The following is a 27,216-nucleotide window of genomic DNA, read 5'->3' on the forward strand; positions in this document are numbered from 1 at the left end:
TTCGGAATTTCATTTCATAGTAGACCCGCTGTTTGCTTTAAATTCAAAACCGCTAGGCATAATTATATAAACACAATTATGTGTCGTTAAAAATTTTCACATTAGTAATATTTTTGTTTAGACAAAATAACAAATTTTACATCGAGTTGTTAACCCTAAGAGCATTTTTTTTCTTACTGTTTTACTTATTTTTAACTAAAAAATTTTTTAATCAATACACAATTTAACAAAAGAAACGGGTCTGATTGTATTGGTCAGGCTGTTACTGAGCACCCACTCCCGGCCGCGATCACACTACTGCCAGACACGGGAACTTTTGGCTGCTGGGTTTCCCTCCTGGCCCTTTCGCTCCTCCTTAGTGAACCTGCACCCCCCAGACTCCTCCGGGGGGTCCATATTAATAACAGGCTTAGTGTGGACGTCCAGTCAACATGGGCCACTCAGCACCAGGACTCCCGACCTCAAACCATCCTCCGGTTCCGACCTCCGAGTACCCGGATTACAGGAGACGCCACGCTCCCAGTCGATATGTCTGTTAAAATTAAGAATCACATGAAGCTAATAATAATGACTTCAAATTTATGTTTTTTTGTATATGTTTTAAATCATTTTTTATTTTTATTACGATTAATTTAAACACAATATAAACATTTTATTGTGATTATATTTGAATTTTCAAAATATTTTTAATAATTTAGACAGCGCCATCTAGTTAAACGAGATCGCATACTATGTAAAGAATTCAATAGTTTATCTAAAAATATTTAGATGGCAGGACTTACCATAAAATTAATATTAATTAATTTTGTATTGTAACGTATTTTAAACAATTTCAAAATTATTAATTCAGATACTTAAATTCTATTAATAATAAAAGAGTAACTGAATTTACCAACATCTTTATAACTGCAGCTCAAAAATATAAAATGTATTTTGACTTTTGATTTTGACAGGTAAACCAACAACCAACAGCTGTTGCCTGCCTGTTATTTTCAATATCTTTCAAAAGAGTTCTTTTGTTTGAAATTTTTTGCAACGGCGTTTCTTCAAGTATTTTCATAGATACAAATTAAAATTCGAGAATATGGAGGGTGCAAATATTTTCTACAACAGGTATAAGTTTTTAATCTCGCTGCCGCTTTATTTTGAACTTGCGCGCTGGAATGTATTGATTTTCCTTCCAAAAATAGAAGTATGTAAATAAATCATTAATGTGTATCTGTGTTGTATTTTCGCGGCATTTACCTTTTTAGATTACTAAATACTACTTCTCATTTGTTTCTGAGCTTATTTCTTCGTGTTCCGTAGAACTAATGTGGCAGACACTTCTAATTTAACTCCTGTAAAACCTAAACTGGGAAAATTCATCGATGTTTACTCCCCTGAACATTTGAACTTGACACCGAAAGCTGTAAGTACTTGAATATGAATATTTCTAATTGTATTTACCTACTTGTGTTTCGCTATATATCCCTCACAGCTTATTTAAATTTTTAATCGAAAAAATAATATAATTGAAAACCAAATAAATAACGGGTAACCTTAGAGATGTTTGGAGGAAGTTGTCTCCTTGTCATCATCAGGTCAAACATCAGTCTCAGTTTAAATTTTATGTTTTTTTAAATAGTAATAATAATTAAGGGGATACCCTTAATTACTGACTGACCTTTAAATAGTCATTTTTTAATTGAACAATGAAACTACATTTCAGGCAAATAAGCTATCTTTTAATGACTTGAGGAATGAATGCCCTAACTTGTTTACACCTGAAAAATGTTCAAAGAATAATTTCAAATGCAGGTGAGTGGTAAAATTTATTTATTGCAATTTTTTTAAGTATTTATCTAAGTTCAAGTTGAATTTAGCACCAATAATATTTTATTTTACAAAACACAGTAAATTGATGCTTTAGTTATATACTTTAATATAGCAAAGTATATTAATTATGACCACAAAACTGAATATATTTCTCAAATAAGTATATTCTAAATAGCACCTTTATACATATTTTTTTTATAAACTTTTAGAGTTCATCTGCTTAAACTTTGCACATCCAGACGTGAATTTATAAAATAATTTTATATTAAATTTATAAAAGACAGAAATAATATTTCCAAGTATAATAATATCTGCATCCAGATTAAACTTTTTTAAAGCAGAATGAACAAAAATTCTCACCAATAATGCACATGCATCAGCTTAATGCTGCTAGTATATCAAACAATATAATTTTAACTTATAGATAGTATTAATGCAAATTTAAAAAAGAAACAATCTTTTAGAACTGTCAAGCCACCACGCTTGCATCATGTATTTAGCAACTGTTCATTTGAGGGCAATCAGAGCTTTCCACGTTTGAGCCGCAGGGTCAAACCCTTCAGAATGGAACTAGAGACACCGACAAAAGTAAAACCTGCTATAGATTTAGTGAGGGGTAAGCTTGATTTATTGTTATTTGTATCATAAACTTTATTCCACTATACAATATTGAAACTGTTTTGTACTTTCATATTGACTTTAGAACATATGCTATATATTAGCTGTATTCTCTGATTAGGCTCTCATAAATTACTTTATATAGAACCCTATGTGTTAATCTAGGGCATGGTCTATCTGTGTACTAAATTTCATTTAATCTGTTCAGTTATCAGTCAGTCTAAACATTCATATTTATAATAGTAATAGGATTACCATGTGGTCCCAGCATAGAATGAGCCACCCATTCCTTTCCTGTGGGTATCGTAAGAGGCGACTAAGGGAACTTAATGATTGAGTAATGGGCAGTAGTATTCCTTTTTAAACATCACTAAAGCACCACTAACCCATCTGCCAAACATGGCAGTTACGAGCAAACCCTCCTAGTAGGACAGACATATGTTCAACATTAGACATTTAACTACTGATATCGTCATAGTCATAGAATACTGATGGATCTGACAAATATTACATATATAGATCCGTCAGTATTCTACGACTATGATGATATGATGAATAGTATTATTATTATAAATAGTATTTTTATTGTTAGTTGTATTACAAAATATATCTTTACGTTATTGTCATCACTTGCTTCTTTTTAGGTATAATTCAGCTGTCTTTCAGTAATTTAAATCAAATATACAAAACAACATCATCATAGATATAAATTTGATTATGTATTGACTGTAATTCAGCTGTACGTTTTCCAAAAAAAAAATATCAGCTGTTATTTGTCCAGCATAGGAGAACAGCATAGCAGCCCTTAAATCTAAAGAGCACTATCAACACATAGTAATTTACACACTTAACACCAGTATCTTGGAAAAAATTTATATCAGATTTTGTGATTATTATTCCTTACTGTAATTGGAGAGAGAGTGAGAAGTATTAAAAACCTCTCCATTCTTATATTCCTTCACTTTATTTATTCATGCATGCGTGTCAACACTGAAGACTTAATACACAGCCAATTATAATAAAGCATGTACCATTTTATTTATTAATTGTCCTTTTTAAACTTCCACAGTGGATGGGCCGAATGGTCTTCGTTTTAATACGTCCCTCGCAGCTGGTGACGTAACAGGTTCCCCAGCCCTGTCGCAGACAGACAGACTACAGCAGTCTATCAATCCAAGCAAGGCTGTCTTCACAATTGAACCTAATAGCTCCAAAGTAAGTGACTAATTTGAGTTACCACATTACACCTATTTCATTATTTTACCTAAATTCATAAAGGTATAGACCTTCATCAATTTAAGATGGGGGGGGGGGTTTGCCAATTGTTACCACGTGGTGGATTGGCAACCGCAATTAGACTTTGGTAATGTTTTAATAGGGGTGCTGCTGCACATCCCTCAAAAGGTTTAAATACTCAACTACAATTTTATACTCATGTTTCTGCCACCAAGTAGACACACTTTCATAGTACCTCATTCTGAAAGAAGAGTTTGATAGTATCGGGAACTAAGACCGTTACAACAATAATCCCTGATCTCCATATGATCCATCCTGGAAAATTCATCACAATGTGTCAAATGAGTTGACTTCATCCTCACACATCGTCATTGATACCGATTCAATGTATATAGCGCAGAAAATACCATTTCATTTTGTACTTATAAAAAATCAAGATGAATCATTCCGATATGAATATTGTATATCAAATTGATATAAAATACAATGAGATAGGCAATTAGTATAAAATCTAATAACCCCATTGCTATTAGAGATGGGCAATCCACCTGGGTGGGTTTAAAGTCTGGTGGGTAAAAACCGGGTGTTTTGGGTTTATTGGGTTTAAACCCCATAAACACCCAAATTTTTGGGTGTTTATGATTTTGTACTTCATCATCGTCATCTCAGCCGCAAGACGTCCACTATACTGGACATAGACAATATTATTATGCAGCCTACAGAATAAAAAACTTTTAATTTGATTTTGAGTTTATTAAGAAAGAGATGAAAGTAAAATGTAAAACTACAGTCAATCACTGTCAGATTCAGAGTTATTACAAGCGATGAATTGTATAGGTTCGATAGGCTCTATTTCGTCTAAACTGTTATGTTCATTTACTTGCTCAATGAAAGCTTCTAAGGTATTTTCTTCATTAAACTGAATGTCCTCGCATTCAGCTTTATGTTTAAGATTCCAGTTATAACAAATGAATGAAATTTTTTCAGTTCTTTCAGTTGTAAGTCGATTTCTTTTGTTATTATGTATGTAGCCTTGGATACTAAAGGAACGCTCAGTGGCTGCCGAAGTACAGGGAGCTGATAGAATACGAATCGCTACTTTGCTTAACTCAGTGGAACCACAAATACCTTTCCACCATATTAGGGGCTCAATGCTATCTAATGAGCTCCATACAAATCCTCTGGCCCAAAAGTTTTCTTTAGCTTTATAACACGCCAAATCTGCCATTACATTTGACAAACTTAAGTGTTGGCTTAAATTGTAGATAAACTCCATACCCTTAAGTTCTTCCTCTTGAGTAAGTTCGACTCCTAGAGTCCTGGGGTCTAGAATATATGCTGCAAAATGTATTGGCCTCATTGCCATATTGCATCTTGAAGATACTGATGTTAGAATCTGCTGTTTGCTTTCTTCGCTCAATGTCGAAATCTCATTTAATGCAAAACGTATCTTAGCTTGTACATCTCTAAATGTAATGTATGTGCGATGCAAACGATTCTGGTCGCTCTCTAAGTAAAATATGCTTTCAGTGACTGGTTCCAAAATACTTATACATTCCCCTGTCTTCGTCCAGAAATCATCACTTAGAATTAAATCTTTAATATCTCTTGAAATTACCACATCTTCTCTAACTGTTAATATTTGCAAAGCTATCTTATTTGCTTTCAAACTTTTTAACGAAGTAACATGACTTCCCCATCTTGTAGCACAAGGCAATTTTAGTGTTTGTGTAGAATCTTCACCCTGCCTTGATTTTATCAACAAGGAACTTAATCGTTGACTCCTTTTAACAGTTTTTATTATATTTATGGCTTGCATAATAAACACAGTTACTTCTTGTATCTTTACAATATCTTGGCACAACAAGTTAAGGATATGTGCACAGCAACCGAGAGGAACAACATGTGGATATTTGAGTTTTGTTAATTCGAATGCCTTTTGTATATTTCTAGTGTTATCGCCAATAAGTACAAGAAACTTATTTGCTCCATACACTTTCATTACTTTTTCAACTTCTTGGCTAAGGTATTCACTAGTGTGAGGATTACTTTCTGTATTCAAACTTTTAACGTATGCAGGTTGAGGTTTTGATATAAGAAAGTTTATTATTCCTTCATTTCTTAAATTAGACCAGCCATCGCACTGAAGGTGTAAGTAACTACAAGCATTTAGTTCCTCATTTAACTCAAAACGCATTTCTCTATATATTTTATCTAAGTATTTTGTCGCTAAAGCTTTACGTGAAGGTATTTTAAATTTTGGTTGCAATTTTTCGAAAAATTGTATCCATAAAGGATGTTGCACCATCGATAATGGCGTCCCTGTTACAAATATAGCTCTCGCTAATTCTGTTTTTATATGATCATCGGTGTCTTGAAACTCAGCATTTATTGTAGTGTTAGCAGACGACGAGGGGCTTATAAAAGAATCATTTGTCTCTATCTCTGACAGTCCAGACATTTTGGTTTTGGACGAGCTATCTTTTATAAGTTTCATAGAGTCTTTTAATGTTTCTGGAGATTTTGGACAAGTGATAAGATGTTGAAGCATTTTGGCAGCATTACTGAATTTGTAGACCTTATTACAAAGCTTGCAAGAAACAGACTTGTTTGGTAAAGTACGGTAGTGCTCCCATATGCGTAAATCTTTAGGTCTCCCCATTGAACCTAAAAAAATGAACGATGATTAGTTGGTCTGACGAAAATTCAACAATAGAGTGCCTATTTTTTTACAATGATTATTTCTTGTTATTTACAATAAATTTATTAAAAAAATAATAAAATAAATACAAAAAACCTTTGTAAAATTACATCTCCTCGGAGGATTAAACGCAGACGCTAGTTTATTATCGTATTGTTCTGTATTTTTCTCAGCAACTTCTTTAATTCGATTAGGTACTTACGCATATTATGTTAAAAATAAATATCTAGTACACATCTTAGGCTATCCACCATTATTATCCAATGACGACTCTCAGCTAACTATGCACTATCATCCAAAATAAACGTGTATGGAAAATTTTATCCCAGTCGGTTGAGGATTGAGGATAATTGCATCAACATACGAACATACCTACATACTTTTATTTACATAACGCAAGCTAAATAAAAGCTTGTAATAATACATCTAATTTTAAGTTAAAATTGTTAAGTGATCATGATATAATTGTATCATTCAAAAATCCACTTACCTTTAATTATTTCTTGTTAAGTATAAATATTATTTCAAATCTGCTCCCTTAATATGCACTTTTTTACTGCTTTTCCTACCTAACACGTTACCAGGAAGTCACGTTACCAGAGTCAGAGTAATAGTGAACACGTTTGACAGTGATTGTCGTCGCCTCATATTCAGCGTCGACGAATAGGGGAATCCCCAGTCATAATGTATTGCATGCGTGGCGGTCTTACTTCAAATCCATAAACAAAGAGATAATTACAGAACTCGATACTAGATGGCGCTGTTTTTGTTTGAAGAAAGTTTGCGGGCTAAAATACATAGAATTTCATCAATGACTTCCACAAAGAACAACATTTCTGTTTTTTCTAAGTCCGTATCTCTTCCGTATATTTCATAAGATATAAGCTTGGGCTACATTGTTATGCAACGTGATTTTGTCGCTGTCTTGCTAGCAGGGTTGACAGATATACGATTTAAATCGTACTCATACTATTATTTGTCTATTTTTTAATGTACGATCGTAAAGATTATGATCGTAATTCGCACAAAAACATACGACTTTTTGGTTACCTGGCAACATTTTTATTATGAAACGAACATGCTCACATCATCAGTCACATGCAACAATTTATTGGGGATTTCCCCTTCACATCTGGCAGTCCTGCTTGCTAGAATATAGGTAAGTCAGCCACAGTTACTGACGATCGATATTTAAAGGGTATTGTTTTTGTGCTAAATATTTCATAAAAACGTTATTTAATACTTTGTGGATTATTAATTTAGTTGATAATCACTGGAAGTAAAATGGATGCTAATTTGAGAGATCAAGATCTTCGTATAAAACAGTTAATAAAAGAAAATCTACGTAAGTACTCTTTTTATACCTAGGTAGGTAAGGTATAATAAACACAAAAGGTACTTAGATCGCGTGTGTTCGAAGCATTTATTCTAATAAATTTAATTTAAAATTGTAGAAAGAAAAAAATGTCTGCCAAGCCGTAGCCGAAGCCGATCTCCAAATATATTTGGCGATAGTGAGACCCAGTGTCCAGATGATTTACCCAGCGTCGTCGCAACAAAGAAAAAAACGAGGATAAAGTAAAAGAAAATTTACTGAAAGAAGAAACAAACTGTTCTAAATGCTTAATTTATGGAGAAGAGGATAAAAGAAATGAGTATTTCGGACTGTTAGTGGCTCAAGAATTTAAATATATACGGCCATGTGTGCGAACGAGGTGTTATGAAGAAATTTTAAAGTATCTACGGGAAGCAAAAGGCCAACATGTTGATCAACTGCAACATGAAAACACTGAAAATTAATTACTTTCATTTTATTATATATAGATTTTTAAAATTTCCTGAAATATTATTAGTTAACGTTTTATTTAATATTGTAGAATTGATCAATACAATTTATAAAAATAATTTATTGGTATTACTTACATATTTTCAAAAAAATACGTAAAAACCTATTTTTTTGGGTGATTATGGGAGTTTATGGGTGTTTATTGGGTTTTTACCAAAGCACCGGGTTTAAACCCGGTGCTTTGCCCATCTGTAATTGCTATCAATAAACCCTATGAATTGACCTCTACGCTGTGCTTCCTTAAGACATCGTGATTAATTTTTGTTGCATTCATTACCATAAGTTAACTAACCTGCTTACATGCTCATCCTTATCATCTCTCAATGATATCTCGCCATCGTATACCAGCACAAGTGGGGTTACCATTCGTGGTATTCGAAAGAAATTCTCACCTATCACCCCTCACTGGTGCTCCGCCCGCATAGATCGATAGCACTGGCGGGGTTACCATTCCATTTTTACTCATCAAACAGCCATTCCATGTTCGTCCATTAAAAAAATACGCAGATCACATATATCAATTACTACTTCCATATAGTAATTTTTCTAATTACAGATTCTCATAGTAAATAACAAAGCTTGCTCGCTATTGGGCTACTCGTCGGGCGAATTATGCGGATTACGTTTCTCAGACTTGCTGCGGAACAGGAATTGTAAAACATTTAATCTACAAGACCCTGAAGATGGTGATGTCTCTGAAGATGGAACGATTGTACTACTTAGTGGAAAGGTATTGTTAGGACCTACTTCACAATTGAAAACGATAGTTCTGATTAAGCTATTTTGAAATTTAACTGTTGACTTAATTAGTAATTTACGTTTAATAATCACTCAGTAAAAAACTAGTTGTCATGTCATAGGCAGGTCGGAAATGTGACCTGGAATAGAGCTGGTTAGAAAATACATTAATTTATTGCACTGACAATAGGAGACTCTTAAATGAAAAGATAGAAACACTCAGTAGTGTTAATCGTCACATTAACTTAATAAAAAATAATAAAGGAATTGCGGACTAATCAGAGTCATCTGTCAACTGTTATCGTTTAGTGTACTTAACCCTATTTTGCATAATGATGGAAATTTCCATCATAACATTGAATGCCAAAAAATTATATAAAAGAACTATTTCGCTTTAAGTTGATCGTGTCTGGATACCTTTTTAATGTCCATTGCAGAAAAAAAACATAGTTGTCAAATTTATTTTTTTAACCATTTTTTAATTTTGAACATGAATTATATCACCTTGATTTATTATAATAAAAAAAAATCATGCAAAGAAGGGTTAACAATTTCAATACCGAATTCTGTGGGCATGATTATTTGAATTTGGTTTGTTAATCGTATTTTCCATCACTGGAGAGTTATCTAGTAGAAAATGTAATTATATTATCATAAATACAGATTTGAAGAAAAATTTTTTCAAACTATCAACTTTCATAGACAATGTAAAACAAACTAGTATTACATTTTTCTTCTTTCATTCAAACCGCGATGTTTAATTTAGTGTTAAACACATATTAACACATCACTGTTTATCAATTTCAGGTAGTTGAACTGCTAACGAAAGATGGAAGTGCAGTTCAAGTGTCTCTGTGGATCAGACAACTGGATAGTGATGGGCCATGTTTAGTGGTTGCCGAGCCAGTCAGCTGTAAAAATGTTTTGGTATTCAAACTTTGTATAAATTTTGTTTTTCAATAGTAGCAAGTAAGAATACTTAGGATATATATTATGATAATAGCACATGAATGCCTTCAATACCAATAATATATATCCTATTAATATTATAAATGAGAAAATTTGCAAGAATCGATGGACGTTTGTTACTCATTCACACAAAAACTGCTAAACGGATTTTAATGAAATTTGGTACGTGGGGAAAATATATCTTAACACATATGATACTTTATGTAGTACTTCACGTGGACAAATCCACGATACAGCTAATATGTAATATGTCTCTCACTCATTTATTTTGAATTTTACCTATAATAACTTTTATTTTATTTTTTTATATAATCCAACAAATTGTATATTTCAGCTTACAGTCGAAGCAGATACAGGGCTGATCATATCATGCTCAGGCGAGGATGCAGCACTACTATTCCAAGCTGAATCAAGCGATAAACTAGTGGGATTGCCTATAGCATCTCTCATACCGTCCATACAACTGCCAGCCCATGACACGCTGATCACGAAGAGTGTGTCTAAGCAAAAAGCTACAGGTCAGTTGAGTTTATACATAGTTTTTTCGCATGTTCTTTTTTTTTTATGAAGTGCCATACAATCACATCTAATGCCTGGTTTTCAAACTAAGGTAACACAGGGCGCCAGCTGTGTGTGTGCGATCGTGCGTGCGTGCTTGTGCGTGTGTAACTAGGCAACGAATGTCTGACTGCACAACCCAGAATAACAAGACCCTAGCCAATTCAGAAAAAGTTTATTTCTTAAGTTGGCCCCACTGGGAATCGAACCCAACCCAGGTTCGATTTGGGAACTTATTTATGCAAACCAACATTCCAAATTGACCGTCATGTACAATCAATTACAACAGGCCAACTGACTTGCTACACCCTCACCTGTCATCCATCACTAGTGCCCCGCCAGTGTACACCGTTACCACAGGTGGGGCAACCATTCTATTATCATCCGTTGAAAAGAAATGTTGTACTCTCAACGATTGGCCGCACTATGTCATCTCACTAAATGATTTTTTACGCTACAATTTAAGAATCCAAGAGATGAAGGGAACGCGTCACAGGAAAGGCCATTCCACGATCTTTCAGTATTATTCGAATAGCAAATATCATTTAAACCCGTTCAGCCAATTAACCAATTAATTAATTATTTTTTATTTAATAGCATCATTGATATAAATATTGGATTAATCTTAAATTTAAAAGTTATATTTTTTTCTCAGGGAGGACTTTAGATGGCGGATCGTTTCCTCTATGCCTTTGGATATCAAAAGCGGATAACACTGAATCTTCACTTTGGTCAATGAAAACTCATAAGGATCGACCCTTATTTGAAATTAACGTTAGGGTGGGTATGCACAGATGATATTATTTATTTATTGCATTGCATTCATGGATATATAATTATAAGTCTAGAATCAAATGCAGGCGGGCCAGCATTCCTTATTCTACAAGAAATAAATTCACCTATGACAACAATAACCATGTGGTCCCAGCATAGAATAGGCCATCCCTTTCTTCCCCTTGGGTGTCCTAAAAGGCAACTAAGGGAGGGCGAGAGATGGGCAAAAGCGTCCTTCTTAAAACATCTCCAAGGCTTAACTGCATTTGCCAATTCGCCTGCCAAACGTGGCAACTACTAGCAAAATCCCCCGCAAGGGGGTGGCTTATGTTCAGCAGTGCACTGTTAAAGACTGATATGATAACAACAAGTAAAGGTAGCGTTATTGTTAAAAACTGTCCCATCTAGACAACCTTTGGATTAAGAAAAATTTTAAACAGTATGATCGGCCAATATTTGGCATGAAGCTCGCCACTTGTACGAAGTTTTATTGTTCAATAAAGAATAAATAAATAAATAAATATTTATAATACTAAGCCAATTATATAATTACTAGCTTTTACCTGTGTCATATATATTAAAGTGGGTATTTTTATACTTTGTTAAATAATAAAGTGTACTAATGTAGGTAGGACATGTTTCAAAATGACATAAACTGGGGGACTACCATGAAATGAAATTCCGAAGTTTCGAACTTAATTTCGTGTTTTCATTCATACCTAAATCGATCCAGTAAATGGAGCTTAACATTTTGTTCGTCATAAACCCTACCATAAAAGTCCAAAGGAATAATATTTTTAATGTTTTTAAACGGTAAGTATTATGTAATTTTAACATCAAATTTGTGTTTCGTTCGGCTTCGAAATTTCGGAAAACATTCATTCTACACAGCACGTTTTATTTCATAATATTAATATGCAACTTCATCCATGTAACTAGGACATGTTCATTGATTGAGATAAAATGTGTCCTATATCTTTCTCCAGTCCATATAGTATGTACATATATATCGAATTTTATAATGATTAATTGAACTACTAAGAATATATGCAACAAACAAACTCACTTTAACATTTATAATATTATTAAAGATGTTTAAATGAAAACTGCCAATGACCCATATAGTTGTTTCTGGTTGCACAATACAGGTGACATACAATGTGAGCGGCTTATTGGTTGTTGACGAGAGCGGTATCATAACAGCTTGCAATCATCACTTCGCGATGTTGACATTCGGCAAACCCCACTCTGAAGTGGTTGGCCATCATATCGAGGAAGTTATACACAATTTCTGTAGAGAGTCCGATATGGTGAAGATGCCGGACAGACACAGAAATATGACGCTGTCGCCAGTGAACAATGAAAATGGTTCAGGTAAATGTTCTTGTAATTCTTCCCTATTAGTTAATTTTGAACTTTCGCGTTGTTTACACATATTTTAAATACACAATCAGGACTTAATGCGATTTAAAAGCTTTTACAAGCAAATAGTGTCTACATGCCTGCTTCTTTATTGCCGACGTTTCGACGTGACTACGACGTGATGCGATCCACGTCGAAACTATATTTAAAATATCTACCCCATTAATTAGTACTAGATACCTTTATAGAATGGGCCGCCCTTTCCTTTCTCGTGGATGTCGTAAGGCAACTAAGGGAATTTATTGGTCGAGGTATGAGTAGCAGTGGCCCTCTTAAAACATCGCCAAAGCCTAACAGTGGCCGTCAACCCACCTGCCAAACGTGCCAACTACTGGCAAACCCTCTAATACAGGGAGGCCTTTGTTCAGCAGTGGACACAGTATAAAAACACATCTAAAATCAATATACCGTTAGCTTTTGTGAGCTGTAATGGTCACTTATGACAAGGTCGATGGTGCTTATGATTAAAAAAATAAATAAAAGCCTTGTAGAAGAGTTGGTAATGGCTGGAAAGAAATCATATATACTATATGATTTAAAAAAAAAAGGATTTTTTGAATTTTTTTATACCATTCTCGTATCTCTTGATGTAATGTTTAATAACTATAAATCTAATATGTAAATAAATATAAAAACACTAGTGGAACTATAGAATTGCTACCATTTTGTAGTATGTCGTCTAAGAATCATTCACAACAAATAATTATTTGTAGTAAATTATTCTTTTTTTTATTATGATGACAAATGTTTCTGTTGTAGTGGTTTCAGACACTGACGAAGACTCATGTGGTGCGTTCAACGGCAGCCAAAAATCTGCATGCATATCCCTCAATGTCCAACCTTCTATACTGTCCATGACTAGAGATAAGTCCTCCAGCGCGCTCTGCCTTGACAAATCATGCAGCCTGATCACCCATACACCCACTCCCACACAAGATATGGTATCCAGTATTAGTACTACCGAGCAAAGGAACGACATATCTGCGCTGCCTGATGTCACCTCTGGTATGTCCGGTATTTCCATAGAGGATGAGAACTACTGTCCTAGTAGTATTTCAAAGTCTCGATCAGAGAACATACTGCGCTCTGAACAAAGCAATCCAGTGATAAAACATACCTCCGTTAAACCTACAGAAAAATCCGATTCCATATACTACACTTCCCAACATTCGCAAGAAGTAACGCCTACGGGGAACGCCCCACGAGTAAGATTAAATGATCCATCCTTAAGACTTTCCTTCGATTCAAGTAAATATAGATCGGTGAAAGTCAACTTGCCCGGTCAAGTGAGAGATGATAAAAGCAGTATCTCCGTGGACTTTTGTGATTCGAACGAAACGAGCGCGGACTTCTTGACGCCTATCAATGAAATGCCTCCTCCCGGTTGTGAGATAGAGGAATTGCCAAGACATAATGGAAATGAAAGTGTTGATAGTTTAAGTAATGATAACGATTTGGAGACTCAGACCGAGTCAGCACCAAGAAGAAGGTATGAAGGTGAGTAATTATCAATTTCATTTATTTTGTCAGATCAATACTGGCTCTTTTTAAATATTTGTTTGTTATTTGAGATTTATACTAGACTTATAATAGCAAACAATTTGATGGTCAACCTGATGAAAAATGGTGACCGTCAGCTATGGACATGGACAGCACAATGAATATCACAAAATACACTCTGATGCTTATGATAACTGGACCATGATGTCTCTATATCCTGTAATTTCGCTGCCATATACCACCCTTTAAACCAAAACAACTATTCAAGTACAATTTTCATTCAGCCATTCATCCATATTGTCGCGCAACATGTGATCTATCCATTGCTATTTCTGCTGATCTATATTCATAGGAATATGTCAGTCATTCCAGAAGACTAATGTAAATAAAACTTTAATAACTAATCTTAATATGATTATTTTGAACCAGTGGACTGGCTGGTAATACTGATAATAATTCTATTAATATAAATTCAAAAATTTGTAAGGTTGGATGCCTGTTAATCTTTCATAGAAACTACTAGCAACTACTCGAAGCCGAGCGAAACAGAAAGATTTAATTTGGAATATTAAAAATGTTAAAATGATACACGGTATGAACAAAAACACGAAAGGAATTTCATTTTTATATCAGATTCAATTGAAATTTGATATATAATCTATATCCTAACTTAACACATAACTTACTACTTTATGTACTGGTTCACGTGTACAAATCCGTGGGATACAGTAAGTATTGGTGATGCCGTTCCAGAGGAGGAGTGCCGTGCGTCGTGCGGCGTGCGTCGCGCGGCGCGGGCGCACGTGACGTCGACGCCGCAGCACGCCGCCGCCCGCGCCGCGCGGCCCGCGCGCCACGCCCGCGACGGCACCTACCGCGGCCTCGTGCTGCACCGCGACGGCACGCAGCTCAGTATGTATACCTACACCACTCAGCTCGACCAGTATAGATGAAAGAAAATTCCACTCTCACCCCCCCCCCCTCCCACGAAGGAATCGATGGTGGATAGTGAAACTGCTCCTAATATCAATGTGAAAATGGATTCTGACAGCCCCATTGTACATTGCTGGCAATATACCCTATCAGGTCGACGTCCACGCGGTTCCCCTAGAAATCATATTAGTTCATTCTTGTTTAATTCATCACTATGGGCCGACTGACTGACTTCCGCACCGATCATCTCTCACTGGTGCCCCGCTAGTGTATACCGATAACGCAGGCGAGGTCACTATTCAATTATTACCCATTAAAAAACAAAATACAAAATATATAGATACATAGATAATCTTTATTGTTTCCTTCAAAAAATTACAATAGGAAATTTATTATAAGTATAAACAATTACAAAAAATAATCTCAATGAGAAAACCTTATCGCTAAAAGCATTCTCTTCCAGGCAACCTTTACCCCTTTTTTGAGGCTCGATGCTCTATCTATATACAGGCGTACTGTACACGGTGTCGAGTATGCAGCTGTCGACTGGTCGCGTGGCGTGCGTGTGGCTGGGCGTGCAGCTGGCCAGCGACGACGCGCCACGCCACGCTACTCTCGCCTCCAGCCTCGCCTCCACTGCCGACAACTCGCTCGTGCTGGTGACTATACACACCTACACTACCACTACCAGCAGCACTGGCACTAGCTCGTGAGCGACACGTTTACTAAAGTGTTACATCACATCATGCAAACATCTCGTGAGACTATTTTAGCAGGTCACGAAGAAAAAATATATTACAATTTATATATGAAATCGTGTTACTAAAATTTCATCCCAACCATGAATGACGGTCCTCCACGTGCGTTTTTCAAGGCACTTTCTGCACAACCACGGAATCAACTCCAGCAACAGTATTTCCGAACCGATACGACAACATAACCTTCAAGAAAAGAGTCATTTAAATTAAATGAAGACCAAAAAATATATTATTTTCATTTAAATAACGTTTTTTTTTTGAGAATTTATTATTATATTCTTAATTGCATTTGTTAATTACATTGTTAATGCATTTAGAAATATTGTGAGCAAGGGTGGACTTAACTCTGAGAGAGATCTCTTCCAGTCAACCCAATGCAGTTAGAAAGCATGTTGTTAGCGGGTAGTTGAGTGCTACAACTATTAATATTTAGAGTACATAAACATATATACAGTTAAATAAAATATTAAGATACATAATAAAATATTACATAAATACATATACTATAAATAAATATTATACCTACCTACTTATACAATGGATGTTAAAATAAATTAATATACTACCTACAATAGAAATTTAGTTAAATGATTTTAAGGTTTGTCAGTTTAATTATAAAAATGAAAATTGTGTAGGGTACTAAAATACACATTTGCGAATTTTTAATTACTACTCCGAAAATTGTCCGGCATGCAATTCGGATTGTTTTATTGATAAAATTAAACCCTCTATAAAATACGAAAAATTATATTAATTCCTAGTTTTAAATCCAATTTTATTCCTATTATGTTAACAGGGAAATAAATCAGTCAGCAGTAGACCTCAGTCGATGTCTCTGATGAGTCAGTGCGGTGAGGAACAAACAGCCGGAGAATATAGTAAACACTATGTTACGCTCAAACAAATTGGTGAGTCAGAGACATAATAATTTCTTATTACCATCTATTTTTTTTATACTACTGTAGTAACAACAAGCATACGGCTCGTCTGGTGATGGTAAACATTCATTGTAGCATATGGACCTTTTAGCTTTAGGAAGGTCACGTACTTTACTGACCCAAACAGTGTTATTTATAATTTAAATGAAGTATATTATCTCTACTCTCCATTTTCTCATCCATTCTCCCTCTCTCTTCTTCCTCTCCTCTCACCCTCACCTCTCCTCTCACCCTTACCTCTCCTCTCCCCCTCACCTCTCCCCCTCACTTCTCCTCCTCGCCCCCTCACTTCTCTTTCTTTCTCTCTCCACTCTCCTCCTTCTCTATCTCTACTCCCCCCCTCTTCTCTCTCTCTACTCTCCTCCTCCCTCTCTTTCACCCTATAAACCAAAACAACTACCAAAGCTAACATGAATAGGATAATCGTCCTAAATCAGAAAATAACAATCTATTAATGATCAAAGGACGAAACATATAATTGTATGAAAATTTATCAAGCTTATTATGAATTTCTCTTTAACATCAGGTTATCTACGCGACTCCGCATATTACTAAGCACAACGTCCTGCCTAATGAGTAAAGATAGTTATTTACTTTGCAATTTAATAAAAGATGAATCTCTAAATTCAGGTAAAGGCGCATATGGGTGTGTCAAAATGGCGTATCGGCGTTCAGATAAGTTGCTAGCTGTCGCCAAGTTTATATTGAAGGAGAAAGTTGGCGCGCAGTTCTGGGTGGACGGGCCAGACGGTAGACGTCTCCCGCTCGAACTCAGCTTGTTGCTGACGTTGAAACATCCTAATATTGTAAGTTGGAAAAAAATTTTTGAGTTATTTATCGATTTTTCATTTAATTTAAACGATATTCTAAAGTAATAAGTAAATATTATAAAAGGAAAAGATTGAATTTTTTATTGGTAATGTATGAAATCAAAAGTACTTAAACCAAAGAGTACTTAACATGTCTTGTATTTTACTGCAATAAAAAACCTTGCGAAGACGAAGATCTAACTGCACCTTCTAGTTTATTTCCCTATTTTAAGTGATCTATCACTAGTAGTAAGTAAAATCTATTAATGTATTGCTATTGCCTTAATTCTAAATTAAAGAAATTTACCAGAGGGAGACTTTGTACAAAAGTCGCTAGCTTGGGTACCTCTGTCCCATTCGGGTTTCAACCGTGATGCAGTTGTGTTTGCATGGCTGTGTTTCGGTTTGAAGGGAAGATATGGCGTGAATTTACAGGGTACAGAGGAATAACACCTAAGTCCTCGGGAATGGCAGCGCATGGGGGGGTATCATGAGCGAAACAGTATACTCTGTTATGTCCATGGTACTGCTCATGTTTATAGGCCACGGTTACCACTTTCCATCAGGTGGGCCGTCAGCTTGTTTGCCATTATAGGTTGTATAAAAAAAAAGACACGACATCGCGCAAGAAAATTAAATCTGGTTTTTACAGTTATATTCCTAAAGTTCTATTTTAAAAGCTGATGTATGTTTTATCTTATTACGCCATCTAAAAGTAATCTATATCATTGCTTTTCGCTACTTCTGAAATCCCGCTACGAAATAGCGGGCAAAAGCTAACATTTAATAATAATAATAAGCAATTATAAAAAAAAAAAAAACTGTATTTTCTTCGCCATTTTTCGATGTGTGAATGATACTTTTTTATTTATTTGTGTAGGTGAGTGTGGTAGATGTCTTCGAAAATGACAAGTACTTCCAAATGGTGATGGAGAAGCACGGAGCTGGTATGGACCTCTTTGAGTTCATAGAACGACGGCCACGGCTCGACGAGCCACTGCTCTCGTATATATTTAGACAGGTTAGACTTTCAACTAATTTTCAATCATACTCAATGTGAAAGGTTCAAATTATAAATGATTTTTTATGTTGACTAATAGCGCTTGATGCAGTATTGAGTTTATAATCACTACACCCCTTACACTATTTCATAACTCTAAATATTGTACTTAACCAGTTTTCCCAAAATTTTCAAAAAAATATCTTTTTTAACAATTCTCAATATTTTTTATTGATTAGTGGCGGTTTAGTTTCATTTTAAATAAATCCTACAATAATATTCACTTGTAAAAATTTAGTAAGTTTTATCTCTCTTATAAATCTGAAAGTGGGTTTATTTGTTATCATATAGCGCCTTAACGGCTTAACGAATCACTATGAAATTTGATATACATATATGAATTGTACAAGTATATAGGCTACTTTTTATCCCAGTTAGTAAATAAATCTCGAGCACGCGGACGAAGTCGCGGGTAAAAGCTATAATGGTACTCACTAAATTAATGGACTAAGTTTATAACCTACTTAAAAGAAGTACTCATCCAATTAGTATCCCAAAAACACTATACGATAAAAAAACATGACTTCAGTTGTCACACATCTAAAAAACGTAGCAACCTTGCTTTAATTCGCTTAAGTATAGTACATAATCACCGTATGGTCCTTGCATATAATAGTATTACCCCACTACCCCTTCGTTTAGGCAACCCTTCCTTTCCCATGGGTGTCGTAAGAGGCTATTAAGGAAATTTAATGGTCGAAAGATGGACAGCAGCATCCCTGTTAAAAAGTCACTAAAACCTAACTAGGGTTGCCAACTCGCCTGTCAAGCGTGGCAACTGTTGGCAACACCCACCTTATGAGAAGGGAGCTATTTTCAACAGTGGACAGTAAACAGCTTATTTGATAATAGTACATAAACATCACATTTCATCTATCTTTTTTATGTTTCAGATAGGACAAGCGGTAGAATACCTACACTCGTTGAACATTCTACATCGCGATATAAAGGACGAAAACGTGATCATAGACAATAAGTTCCACGTAAAATTGATAGATTTCGGTTCCGCAACGTTTATGAGCAAGGACACACTGTTTTCCACATTCTATGGAACCACAGAGTATTGCAGTCCTGAAGTTTTGGCTGGAAACAAGTATGTAGTAATATATTTGTCGTTTCTGAAGTTATTTTAAAATAATAAATTCTCTTTATCCTAATTATCGTAGGCATATTTAAAAAGGTGGCCCTGCGAGTCGTGCCCACCACAAAATTATCTAGTGCCCAACCTAGGGTTCAAGCTTTTTTTACTATTGAAGGATCCTGCGATTGATCACGATCTCATCTGATGGAAAGTGATGATGTGCTATAAGATTGAGCTCGCGGGTCCACGAATAGCCTATTCACATTTACCTTTGAAAGCTGAGCTTTCAACTAACTACAAAAACGTCTGAGACTACATATATTTGCATTTTTTATGGAACCAGGTCCACTTTGGAAAACAATCTTAAATACTCCGAGTTTGTCTGTTTATGTATCTTCTTCCTTCTACAAGCTGTGTTATTTTCTCTTTTCTGAATCTTTAAATTTTTTTTCAATTTTAGATATGCTGGCCCAGAACTTGAAATGTGGTCGATGGGGATAACGCTATATGTGCTCACATTTTTTGTTAACCCATTCTCCGACATCGAGGACACCATACAAGGACCGTTGGCATTGCCACAACTTGTATCTGAAGGTATGTATAGAGTGTTTATACTAAATGTTTTATTTTTTTATGATTCCTAGAAGCGCAAACAAGTTTTCTGAAAACAATTCTCTTCCCAGCCATGTGTTTCATTTATAATCCTGCAGTATTTAAACGGTGTGAAGATGTCAGTCGCCAACACAGTATAAATTGCTGTGATGGTGACCCTCCTATTGTGACCATATTATCTGCTTACCATTATATGGGGTGTTGTCACATTGACTACCTTCTACAAGGTTAATAGCCTATCTGAAAGAAAGCGAAAACCGTCGTCTGTCCAACGTTTGAATTAATTAAGATAAATTCTCTGTTTCTGTGTACTGACAGAGGAAAAATACAATAGTTCAAAGTGAGAAAAACTCGAATTCCATTCAGTAGTTTTTTCGTGAAAGCGTAACAAATATATATTTATCCATCCTTACAAACTTTTGCATTTATAATATTAATCAAAGGATTGTATGATGACAATTTTAAATTTCCGTGTACATAAATTATATCGTCGCATATATAATATTATAAGCATCTATATAAATTGTATGCAGATTGCTTTTTCATTACGTTGTCATGATAAAACCGTACGGTACAGTAATTTATAAAAACGCTCAATGTGACCATCATATGTGAAGAGACCAAACAGTAGGATATTAAAACGTTATTATGGTATGTGATGGTATAGATCTGGAGCAACTCCTTCGTTGGATGCTGTGCAAGGAGCCGTCGCAGCGGTGTACGGTGTCGCAACTAATGGCGCACCCCTGGATCCGGCAGCCGGTCACCATCACCAACTACGTCTTCCACGAGATCGTCGACTGCGGTAACTAACGTATAAATTTATCAATCGCCTTTAAAAGCGTCACTAATAGAGATCACAAAAGATCGGTAATGGTGAAACCACCTTGTTGCAACGTAAACAGAGCTAATATTTGTTAAAAATAATATTTTCCATAGTTTACATCATACCTGCAAGTATAAGCTTTTTTTTATACAACTTAGAAGTGCAAGCAAGCTGACGGCCCACCTGATGGAAAGTGGTAACCGTCGCCTATAGACATGAGCAGTACCATGGACATAACAGAGTATACTGTTTCGCCCATGATACCCCCCATGCGTTGCCATTCCTGAGGACTCGGGTGTTATTCCTCTGTACCCAGTAAATTCACGCCATATCCCACCCTTCAAACCGAAACACAGCCATGCAAACAACTGCGTTACGGTTGAAACATGAATAAGACAGACGTACCCAAGCAATCGACTTTTGTACAAAGTCTCCCCCTGGTAAAGCTACTAAAATCACATTAAAAGCCGTCACGCAATCTAAATATCTTCTTTTTTTTTTCTATGTAATATTTTTGCAATAAATACGTATAATAGTAATTATTTATTTACAAATATTTATAATTATTATGTAGCTGATGTTGTGTACATTTTTAAATGGTTTGCATATACTATTATTTTTGTATTAAATGCTGTATTCAAATTTATTATAAATAACACTGTCGACCCTACCAATAACTAAAAAGTATTAATCCTAAAGTTACATGACATCGCCTAGTGCTGTGCATACTATGTTCCGCCGATGGTAAACCTCGTTAACAAAATTAATCCGAGAAACGGTACTCGGCTCGCTTGTTAGCCTATTTATTGAATATGAATAACATATTAATATTTAAATTTCAGATCGCCATGAAGCTAACCCTGAAATGTACTATAACGGTAGCCTAGGTTCACCTCGAAGTGGATCCCCAGCCTCCCTTGCTGATCCTCTTGCCAAAGGTAAGACAAGTGAAATTTCCATTTATAACGTATTATTACAAAAAGATATTTATATTCATATACCATAAATGTTATTTTCTCAGAGCTAACTATGATTAGTTAACCTTTCCAAAGCCCAATCTTTTCTGACCTCAAAAACCTTCTTTGGATTATTATGTACATACATTTAAAAATAGTTAACCAAATCGGTCCACCCTAGTAATGATGCGCTTTCCAAACAAAAACATTTAATTTTTATTTACAAAATCTACATAAATGTATAGATTAAGCATTCAGTCTTTACTAATAATAAGTAATTACATATCTATTGTAAACCTACACTAGTCACGTGTCCACTGTATGGTCTCGGCATAGAAAAGACCGCGCCTTTCTTTTCCGTGGGTGTCTAAGGAACTAAGGGAACTTAATGTTCGAAAGATAGACAGCAGCGTCCCTCTTAAAACATCACCAGAGCCAAACAGCTGATATGATGATCACATTAAATTTATCGTATTTGATTAAGGATTCAACTTTTTTATATATATTTTTTAATAAACCTTTTTCCGTTTGTAGTAATCAGTCAGTACATAACTACAAATTTTTATATTAAATACGAAATAAAATCAAAAAGCAACGCTTAGTGAGACTATAGGCATATTTAACCAGTACACACTCAAAATGCTCAATGTGGATATTTGTGTCATAACAGAGCGATCGAATCCGTCCGAGGTAGCGGCACGATCAGACGATAAGAACGTGTCGCGGTCCGACTTGAAGCGCGGTTCACAAGCGCTGCAGCCGCTAGCCGCCGATCGCGACGCGCACTCCGACAACTACAGTCTGCGCTCCTCCGCTGATGTATGCACACCGATATTTTATTGTCCACTGTACAAGTGATCACTGTGTTATTTAAGAGTTAGCACTACCTTTATATTGAAAAAATTAGAAAATTAACTTATACTACCATCTATGTATTATATAATATAATATGTATATGTTTATTATTAAAAATTATGCACCTACTTCGATTCTGTATCTTAAGTTTTCATTAACTTTTGCCATCAAAATCCGATTATTAATTCGCTATCGCACTTCGATGAGCATCTGTATGAATGGTTTTAAATTTTGAAAAATATAATTAGTATACGAAATCGAATTTCTATTTACAGATATTGGACATCTCCTCAAAGCCGGTATCTGAAGCGGCACTTACGGACATCAGTTCAGACGCGACCGGCCACGCCGCCTGCGACATCGACTATGACTGCGACCACTATGAGTGCGACAGCTGGGACGAGTGCGAGCAGGACAGCTTCTCATAGTTAGACAAGGATGACTAAAGCTAGATGTTGGAAATTGTCTGAAATGACGATTATAAATGAACTTGTAACTTACAGTGACGTGATTACTATCTTAAAAATTAAATTATAATTTTATTACTTTATTAATAGAATGTGGAAGCATACTACTAGGGTTTACACTGGGCTAAGACCGTTTGAGAGACAATTATCTCCACTTATAGTTAAGTTTATTATATAGTTACCTTATCTTATAAATAAATGTCATTTCCAGAGATATAAGGTTAAACAATGTTCAGGCTCTGTTCTCTCTGCCTTCCACATAGATGGCCTGGACCCAGTGTAATAAAAAAAAAAAACAAAATGTTTATTTTCATTAATTTTAGTTATTTTTTTTTTATGCTTATAAAAGTTCGCAGTGAAAGTACAATTGCTACTGCGCTCTTATTGTAAAATAGTATTAGTATTTAATGTTTTACTAATTTTTAAATAAAGTGGGTAAGTGTACAATTTGGAATGTTCAAAAATAATCATAAGGTTTTGCTTACCATGATAATTTCTATAAAATTTGTTTCATATTTTCTTAAAATAATTTTCGACAATTCTGAGGCGACATTTTTCTAAATCTCTCTCTAAAATTAAAATTTCAATATGATATCACAGCGAAATATTTATTGTAAGGACCAATATGAACAAACTTTTTAATAGTTTTAAGTCAAATTTTAGTTTATGATGGTCCATAAAACAGTATTTTGCCGAAATAATCAAATTAAAATGTTAGGTCAAGAGATAAGTTTAGGAAAAATGGTACCTCAGAATCGGTCTTAATGTCTGCTAATTATTTACTTATTCATATTGAGTTTTAAAAACGTGGCCATTTCACCAGAATGTAGGTTTCATAAAAAAAATGAAAATTACAAATTTAGTTATATTTAATTACTGTTACAATTAATGTCCTTGATTTCATTTAATTGTTAGGTAACTGTTTACTATTAAGTGATTTAGAATTATAACTTTAAAATTTCTACTAATAGGTAACTTCTAAGATTGTTTTGCATCATAGATCTCAAAAAGGCATGTGACATAAACATGGAATTTATTTAAAAAAAAAAATGCCAAAATGCACACACATATTTGATTATTCTTATTGTAGTCTAGACTACGTCTCTAATGTAAGTTCTGGATTTATTATAGTCAAAGAGAGATTTCAAAAAAATTGCTGACTAAACAGTATTATGTTATTTTTGTATGGAAACTGTTCCAAAATAAATTATCCATTTGCATGTACAGTGCAATGCAGTTGTATACAAGACTAGAAAATGACCAAACTTAGATTGTAGAGAGTAGGTTGTAATTAGAATTTATTAATTGTTTGGCGTCTATTGTCTAAAATTTAAATTATATTACAGTATTATTATTTTTAACACCATGTAGGGTAGTATAGGCACTTTTTCTATGAACTTCATGATGCCATTCGAAAACTAATCATTTTTTCAATAAAAATATTTATTCAAAAAGCTCCAACACATATCATCGTTAACTCGCATTAGAAATATATTAAATGGTTGTCAACAATATATTACATTATATAACCAGTTAAAATTATGCATTTATTTCTAAATCCAGACTATGAAGTTTTTTTCTACATTACATCAATCATCCGATATCTAGGTATACGAGTATACTGGTTAATTCGTTCCGAAATTGTTGTGACGTTATTTAAGTAACTATATCCTTATTTTATACTAACACGCATTTTCTATCTTTTTAAAACTACTAAGTTACAGAAGTTATTTTGATCATCTAAATGTTCATTGCCATTACTAGGAGAGTTTTTCACTTATTTTTCACATGGCAATAATTTTTCGGAAAAAAAATTTACATCTTTTTTTAGGAGAAACATGCAGAGTGCATCTTATTCTTATCCGCAATCTCAGCAAATTGAATACTCTAAGATTTCAAACAACAAAAACTAGTGCTGATAACCATTTTAGCCTTGTTTTTTTTCCTAAAAAGTGTATATCGAAAAATGTATTGAACTACTCTGGTATAGATTTTATCCAAATATCAATACAAGTATACCTATTCCAATTTGATGCGAAACTAACATATAAAGCGTATGTACAACCTTTATGTAAACTTATTGAAATCAGGAAACACCCATGGAAATCTCTAGATTTTTGTTCTACGACAATTTAAAATAATACCGATAATAAACATTATATTGATAACAGTAATAAAAACAAGTAATTGAAATATTACTATGAATACTGAATTGGTCTTCTAACGTTTAAAATTTCTTCCAATTGAAAATAACAAAAATAAATCTTTGGATATACGAGAATAAGCGATGCCGAAGTTCTTTACCCAATGATTAAATAATTATTATTTATTATTATTTTAATAATGATGGTATATATATGACGAAAACGGTTTATTAACAAAAGGAAGAGTATTGTTATTTTGTTCTTTTTATGGCATTGAAATTTCTACTGAAAAATCTTTATTATTAAAATATTACTTAGTCGTCTCATAAATATTTAGATTGGTTAGACATAGTTTAAGTATCGGTACGGCTATGAAGGTTTTTTCGGATGAAATTAGCTTATGTGTGTAAACTAAGATGTAATGTAAATTCTCATAATTATTTCTATCATTTCAATAAAGTATTCCAGTTTTATAAGCCATCACACACATACATATATACACACACAAGCACTAATATCTTATGACTAAAATTACAAGAAATCAGTATTAAAACAATAACTAGATACTCGTTATTTCATAAAATCTATATACCAAACGAACCAAAATTTATTTATTAGCTTTAAAACAACATTGTAAATATTATGAAGCAAATTAGAACATATCTATATTGGGTTCATATTGATCAATGTTATATTCTGCTGATATGAAGTACATGGTGTTGTGTTGGACATATAATTTACTAGTCGTGTCCTGCGAGTTTGCCTACATGAATTAGAACAAAAAATCTATAATGTAATGATTGATGTAGTATATTCTGTGACCTTTAAACATGAGGATTAAGCACAGTACATATGGCGGACTTAACACCAGACGGTGTTCTTTACTGTTGTTTTCCATGGAGCTTTTCATTTATACAGGTGACAATTACCGCTTTCGGTCAGTTGAACGATCACTTGTTTACTATTCTATAAAAAGAAAACAAAACTTGACGCAATATAAATAAATTACATTTTAAACATTATTTTTTCGAACAGTAAATACTAAGTAGTGTGAGTTCGTTCCACTCTAGCGCAGTTCAAAATATATGTCGAACTCTTCACGTTGTGTACTTCCTCTTGTTGATGAACATGAATGAAAATTACATATATTTTTGTAGTTTTTCCATTATATGTTACTTGGTCGTAGTAATATTGTTTGTTATAATAGATTTAAAAGTGTAATGCGTCCGTTTCTCAACTAGTGCCTTACAGCGGACGGCGGGTTACGTTGCTCATGTAGGACGCTATGACGATTCATCCTAAATAAATGACACTAATTCCCATGATGTGTGTTTAATTTATATAAAACTAAACTTTACTCGTAACTTTGTCTTGACCAGGATAAGATTCTTTTTCCATACCAAAAACAAACATCTATAATACAAGTATGACAAATCTCGCGATTGGTAAACCGTAAATCCATCGAAAGGTATGGGAATGTAAATCATGTATTTTTGTGTATATAATTATTTCCCATGTCTTCGTGTTGTGCTCTAAAAAATCTCCAATGCAACAAAACTACTATATTCCGATGTTTATTCCAATATTCGTGTAAAAG

General features: G+C 34.3%; 2 protein-coding genes and 1 long non-coding RNA gene across 4 annotated transcripts; 2 read left to right on the forward strand and 1 right to left on the reverse strand.

Moving 5' to 3' along the window:
- Positions 1-946: 946 nt before the first annotated feature.
- Positions 947-27,117, forward strand: LOC113518255 (PAS domain-containing serine/threonine-protein kinase). 2 transcript variants are annotated; one of them, XM_031913026.2, is made up of 22 exons: positions 947-1,113; positions 1,309-1,411; positions 1,712-1,800; positions 2,283-2,434; positions 3,506-3,651; positions 8,776-8,949; positions 9,765-9,884; positions 10,261-10,444; positions 11,140-11,264; positions 12,407-12,632; positions 13,440-14,177; positions 14,934-15,092; positions 15,624-15,772; positions 16,668-16,779; positions 17,440-17,615; positions 18,499-18,639; positions 19,572-19,771; positions 20,220-20,353; positions 21,039-21,176; positions 22,040-22,135; positions 22,824-22,972; positions 23,284-27,117. In XM_031913026.2, the coding sequence occupies exons 1-22, from the start codon at positions 1,085-1,087 to the stop codon at positions 23,434-23,436; spliced, it is 3,693 nt and encodes a 1,230-aa protein (XP_031768886.2). In that variant the 5' UTR covers positions 947-1,084; the 3' UTR covers positions 23,437-27,117. The 2 variants fall into 2 exon arrangements, with proteins under 2 accessions (XP_031768886.2, XP_031768887.2); XM_031913027.2 differs by having other exon boundaries at positions 1,721-1,800.
- LOC128200232 (uncharacterized) lies at positions 4,217-7,001 on the reverse strand. Its single transcript, XM_052892952.1, has 2 exons — positions 6,864-7,001; positions 4,217-6,339 (listed from the first exon to the last, which is right to left on the reverse strand). Exon 2 carries the CDS (start codon positions 6,332-6,334, stop codon positions 4,463-4,465), a length of 1,872 nt encoding a protein of 623 aa, XP_052748912.1. The 5' UTR covers positions 6,335-6,339; positions 6,864-7,001; the 3' UTR covers positions 4,217-4,462.
- LOC128200233 (uncharacterized) lies at positions 7,581-8,278 on the forward strand. The gene is made up of 2 exons (XR_008252629.1): positions 7,581-7,718; positions 7,828-8,278. It is a non-coding gene; the product is annotated as an uncharacterized LOC128200233 (long non-coding RNA).
- Positions 27,118-27,216: the final 99 nt, after the last annotated feature.

The sequence above is a fragment of the Galleria mellonella genome, unplaced genomic scaffold (assembly GCF_026898425.1).
Source record: "Galleria mellonella isolate WM207_F2 unplaced genomic scaffold, CSIRO_AGI_GalMel_v1 utg171, whole genome shotgun sequence".
Lineage (NCBI taxonomy): Eukaryota > Metazoa > Arthropoda > Insecta > Lepidoptera > Pyralidae > Galleria > Galleria mellonella.

Excerpts from the sequence above, each read along its gene's own strand:
- LOC113518255 (XM_031913026.2), top strand. The coding sequence starts at position 1,085 with ATGGAGGGTGCAAATATTTTCTACAACAG. Across the intron at positions 16,780-17,439 it reads TGTTACGCTCAAACAAATTG|GTAAAGGCGCATATGGGTGT; the intron begins GTGAGTCAGAGA and ends CTCTAAATTCAG. Across the intron at positions 18,640-19,571 it reads TCTCGTATATATTTAGACAG|ATAGGACAAGCGGTAGAATA; the intron begins GTTAGACTTTCA and ends TTTATGTTTCAG.
- LOC128200232 (XM_052892952.1), bottom strand. The coding sequence starts at position 6,334 with ATGGGGAGACCTAAAGATTTACGCATATGGGAGCACTACCGTACTTTA.